This window comes from Penaeus chinensis, chromosome 40 (assembly GCF_019202785.1).
Source record: "Penaeus chinensis breed Huanghai No. 1 chromosome 40, ASM1920278v2, whole genome shotgun sequence".
Lineage (NCBI taxonomy): Eukaryota > Metazoa > Arthropoda > Malacostraca > Decapoda > Penaeidae > Penaeus > Penaeus chinensis.
Genome location: NC_061858.1, coordinates 27101198 through 27106197, shown reverse-complemented (window position 1 = coordinate 27106197; position 5000 = coordinate 27101198). Strand labels below are relative to the sequence as shown.

The window sequence follows — 5000 nt, the reverse complement described above, 5'->3', positions numbered from 1 at the left end:
CTGATGCTGCACCGGAATGCCGCGGGCCTCGACCTCCCGGCGTGTGCGTCCCTGAGCTGCGCCTTCGCCGGTGACCAGGCGATGGAAGCCGCCCCAGGGTGCGACGGCAGCAGCGCCTGCAGCACAGGCGGTGCCGGTTTCTACGGCGCCAACGTAGGCCGACTCATGGACGAGCGGTGCTGCAAGGGCACGCAGGGGCCCGACTCGCACGCCCTCCTGAGCGGCGCGCCCCTCAGGATCATGAAGAGCCGCCTCGGCGAGGGCTGCTTCGACGTCACTCTCAACGACGGCTCATCCGGGACATTCGTGAAGGTGCCCGTGAAGGGCCCTCCGGCCATCGCGCCCGCGCCCGTCGCCCTGCCCCCCGCTGAGGCTTGCGAGCCCCCCGAGAAGGCGCCCTCCAAGCCGCTCCTTCGAGAGAAAATGAGCCCCGGGAAGGACGCAGTCGAGCCCGAGAGGCCCAGCAAGCCCGCCCCCGCGAAGGCGAGCGCGCGCGTGATGCGGGCGGGCGGGCGGCACCAGCTCATCGACATCCACGGCCTCGCGGTTTTCCTGAGGCAGTCGACGCGGTGCTTGTCCTGCCAGGCGGCCTGCTGCCTCTACGTCACCGGGACCATCTCTGCGCACCTGGCGGCCGTCACGCAGGTAAGAAGAGGCCGGCTGTTGTTCGAGTGTGTAGTGTCGGGAAAATTACCTATAGGCCTACCTACTCTTAAAAAATAATTTGTGGCTTTGGTTTCGACTTCTGATATATTATTTTTAGCTGTCTCATACTGAGTGTATATCCCCTTTTTAATTTAAGTCAGCTAGCGTGAATCATTAGTAGCTTTATCATATAAATAATACAACACGACATATCATCAGAAGAATTAAAGTTAGTCTCAGTCTGATTATAATTCGTAAACCCCACATCTGCCTCGTCTTCGGCGCCTACGTAATTCCTCCCGCCTGCTCCCCAACAGGTGAAAATAACGTGCCAGAAGTGCCACTACACGGCGTCCCAGGCCCTCGCCCGCCCGCCCTCCTCCGCGGACGACATCGGCCTCCCTCCGCCCACGCAGCCCACCCCCGCCACCCCGCCCAACCCACCCCCACTCCCTGACCTGCCCCCCACCCTGGCGCCCCCTCACCACCCCTCCCCCTACATGCTGCAGCCCCACCTGTTCCCCTCCGACCCGATCCTCCCCGCGCGCCCCCCCGCCCCCTCGCTCGCCTCGCCCAAGGTCAAGTCTTCGCCTGCGTGGACGCCTTCGACTTCTACGAGCACCTCCCCTTCCGCCTCTTCTTCTTCTTCCTCTTCTTCGTCCTCTTCCTCCTCCTCCTCTTCCAACAGTCTTCACAGCCTCCTCACTCTGGACACGCTGCGCCCTCTGGAGGAAGTGTGGGTCAAGGAGGAGGGTCAGACGTCCCCACAGGATCAAGGAACCCCTACTGCAAGTGGCGCGGGCGTAGACGCTGCTGCCTCCACCGCCCCCAGCACGCCCTTCCTGCCCTTGGACCTCCCGCTGCCCTCCGTCAACCTCGAGTGGCGATCGCAGAGCCACCTGGGGACCGCTGGAGCCACCAATATCTCTGCGCCGATGAGGCCTCTGCCCTACGCGCCGGACAAGAGGAACAGTAAGCGCCGGGCGATACTACTGCCACTACTACTAATATCAATAATAAAAAGTTAATGATAATAATAATAATAATTAGAGAATACTACTACTACTAATAAAAGTAACAGTAATAATGATAATAATTATGATAAAATAGGCTCACCAAGAACTAGATAGTAAAGGCAAATATAGATAAGGAAGATATTGCAAGGTTACTTTCCGGTTCAGGTTCAACCGGAGACATTTTATTTTATTTTTATTAATACAAAGATGGGAATGAAACTCACCTCTCTTGCACTCTCTTTCGGATAAGGCAACATCACATGTGTAGATTCATTCTGAGTGATCATTAAATATATATGATGATTTAGCAATGATTTGAATAAGGCTGTGATGTTGTTATCGTGTTTGATATTTCTTATCTCCCCAAAAAAGACGCGTCAGCTTTGTTTTACTTTAGATGTTTACTTTTTAATTCGCTCTTGATATCAATGGCATGATTTTTCTCCTCAGACTCAGACCCCCCTGCTCCCCCCCTCGACACCCCGCCCCCAGGGACGCCCCCCAGGAAGGACCCTCCCGCGCTTGACGCCCGAGAGGGGTCAGTGGAAGCCTGCCCTGACTCGGCGCCCAAGTCGGGTGAAGCCTCGACGTCCCGCGTGTCTTCTCCTTCGTCCTCTTCGTCGTCGTCTTCGCCGTCCGTCAGCTCCAGTTCCTACACTTCGTCCTCTTCCTCGTCGGCGTTCCTTTCACCGGCGTCGTCGCCGCTGTTTCCGAATCCGGCGTCGACGTTGCTGAAGCTCCTGTCGTCGTCGGTGTTTCCTCCGTCGCCTCTGCCCTACCCCTCCCCACTCTACTCCGGCCTCCTCCCCCAGCCCGTCCTGCCTGACCAAGCCCACGCGCTCGGGGCGCTCGAGATCAAAAGGAAACTGGAGGCCGACCTTGAAGAGTCGCTGCGGCTTGTCAGGAAGATGATCTACAAGTGCTCCCCCGTCTCCTGTGAGAAGACGGGCCTCCCAAGGGGCGAAGGAGACTCCGAAGTGAAATCGCTGCCTGAGGTCCCCGTCGACGAGTCCTCCTCGGCGACCAAACGCCAGGACGCCTTCGACAACAAGTCTTTAATCAGTTCATATGAGAGAGTTTTCAGTCTGCTGGATGGTAAAGCATTTCCCGGCATAGAGAACCTTGCTGGTGAAGGCGTTCCGCGGTGGTCTACTTCTGACGGTGCTCTTGATCTCTCGAAGGACTTTCAGCGCTTGAACGAATGTCTTATGGATAGCAGCTTTGGATCGAGAACTAAGAATAAGCGCTCAAAGGACCAGGGATCTCAAAGGAAGCGATTAAAAGGGGGCAGTGAAGGGAATGAAAGGAAAAGACAGAAACACGGTTCAAAGAAAAATGAACATCAGCCACTGTCTTCAACTAAATGTGTTACAGACAAAACTGCCCCTGGTTTCACATCATCTGACGTTCGTACTGGTAGCACACAGCAGGAATTCGGCAGCACTAACAAGATGGACCCTCGCGACTCTGCCAGACACAGTAGACAAAAATCTAAACGCAGTTCGGGTGGGAGACGCGACCACAAACACTCAAGCAAACATAAAGCAAATGACGTGAAGGCGAGAATTCTCGATGACACATCTCAGAAAAAATCACGGAAGGATAAACAAAGATGGACAAAAACGAAACAGTTAAAGACTCTGGAAACCTGTCGTTGCTGCCAAGATTCCACTACCAGTTCCGACACCTCAACACCACAGACGCACGAGGTAGAGCGCACAAGACTACACGAGATGAAACCAGGCAGCTTCACCCTACCGAAGAAGTGCCTGAAGGAGACTCCCGGCATCTCCTCAGTCCACGCAAACAGAAGTGCCAAATCCTGTGCAAGTAAATTCTCAACCAAACCAACTGGAAAACCCGAAAACGCACCGACGCAGCTACCGTACCTCCGTAACGACCGCAGCGACAGTTCAGCGGCACAGAAAACCCAGGTAGTCTGCAAGGAAGAAGACAGCAGTCCCATGGCGGAGGGCGAGAGGGAACAGAAGCCCCATTTGTCTGGAGACGGCGATTCTGACAGGCCGTCTTGGAGATTCCACGACTTGCTTTCCAGCGACTCCGACAGCGATTCTGAGGCCGGCCACCTCATGATTGATACGGATAACTGACACGCGAAGTATTAAACATCCTTTACATTTGACTATTAAACTGAGTAATGAATACGTAACTGACCAGTGACTAAAGTGTAAAATGTAATATGTAATGAAACTAGTTACCAGATGTAAACGAGAATGTGAATACGAACCACGGACATGTGTTCCATTGCCAAAAAGAAAAGGGGAAAGTATCATGAGTCAATTTACTATACTGATCCTGGTGTATTGTTCTAGATATATCAAGCACTGACCTTTATAGACGGTTAGTGATGCTTAGGTTAGCAAGGACCTCGTTGTGTAGTACAGTCTAGATAGAGATACTAGTCAGCTTCTCTGTTTATTAGTTTAGAATCATTCTGTTACTCAGTCTCTTGTGATTGACACAGTCATTCTACTTTTTTTGTTATCTAGTACCTGCAAAACACACACACACACACACACACACACACACACACACACACACACACACACACACACACACACACACACACACACACACACACACACACACTCTGTCTCTCTCTCTCTCTTTTAATAAAAAGAAATGGGTCAGCCTAAGTCCAGTAGGCTGGGACCCTTCTCCTGGATCATCACCGCATGGCAGCGACAGATGTTTAAGCACTAAACATGTATTGCATTGTAAGACTATTATGGCGATGTGTAAATTGCTCGTTACTTTAACAATATGCTTCATTCTCTCAACGCATTTTCTAGTGATAATCAACGATAGATTCCAGCCTGCTTGGTATGAAATGAAAAAGAAAATGGTAATGTACTATAAAGGCTAGTTGTAAAAGTCATATGTGTATTAGTACAAGTTTGATTTAGTACCTGTGTCTGTTTTGATGCATAGAGTGTGTGATTAACGACAAGGCAATTACCTGTTAGCGGCCACAAAGTATCTGTTAGTCAAACTACAGCTGGACACATAAACAAGAAACTGTTTCACACACCAACACCCCCGGTAAAGTTAATGCAAAGGTAATGGTATATATGACTATGTGTGAGAGATGCCTTCTTTTTGTGGGACCAGCATTAATGAAGAGACTATGGTGGCTGCCAGATGTGTCGCATTCGTGACATAGATAAGTAAATCACACTGTATCACGTTGCTCTTAGTGGTAAAGCTTTAACTGTTGAATAAAACTGATCTGTTATTCTGCACATTGTACCAGTATATGTTACTTCTCTATGTTCCCTCATACCCAGAGAAAACATTTATTTATACCATCCTATTATG

The 5000-nt window shown here is 51.3% G+C and overlaps 1 protein-coding gene across 1 annotated transcript in view; it reads left to right on the top strand.

The window, feature by feature from the left end:
- LOC125047172 (mucin-17-like) overlaps positions 1-5000 on the top strand; it is an 11564-nt gene that overhangs the window by 6113 nt on the left and 451 nt on the right. Inside the window, exons 2-4 of the mRNA XM_047645290.1 lie at positions 1-645; positions 963-1617; positions 2112-5000. The exon at positions 1-645 is cut by the window's left edge and continues 6 nt beyond it; the exon at positions 2112-5000 is cut by the window's right edge and continues 451 nt beyond it. Of these exons, the coding sequence (XP_047501246.1) occupies positions 4-645; positions 963-1617; positions 2112-3772 (2958 nt within the window). The 5' untranslated portion in view covers positions 1-3 and the 3' untranslated portion in view covers positions 3773-5000. The remainder of the gene's footprint in view (positions 646-962; positions 1618-2111) is intronic.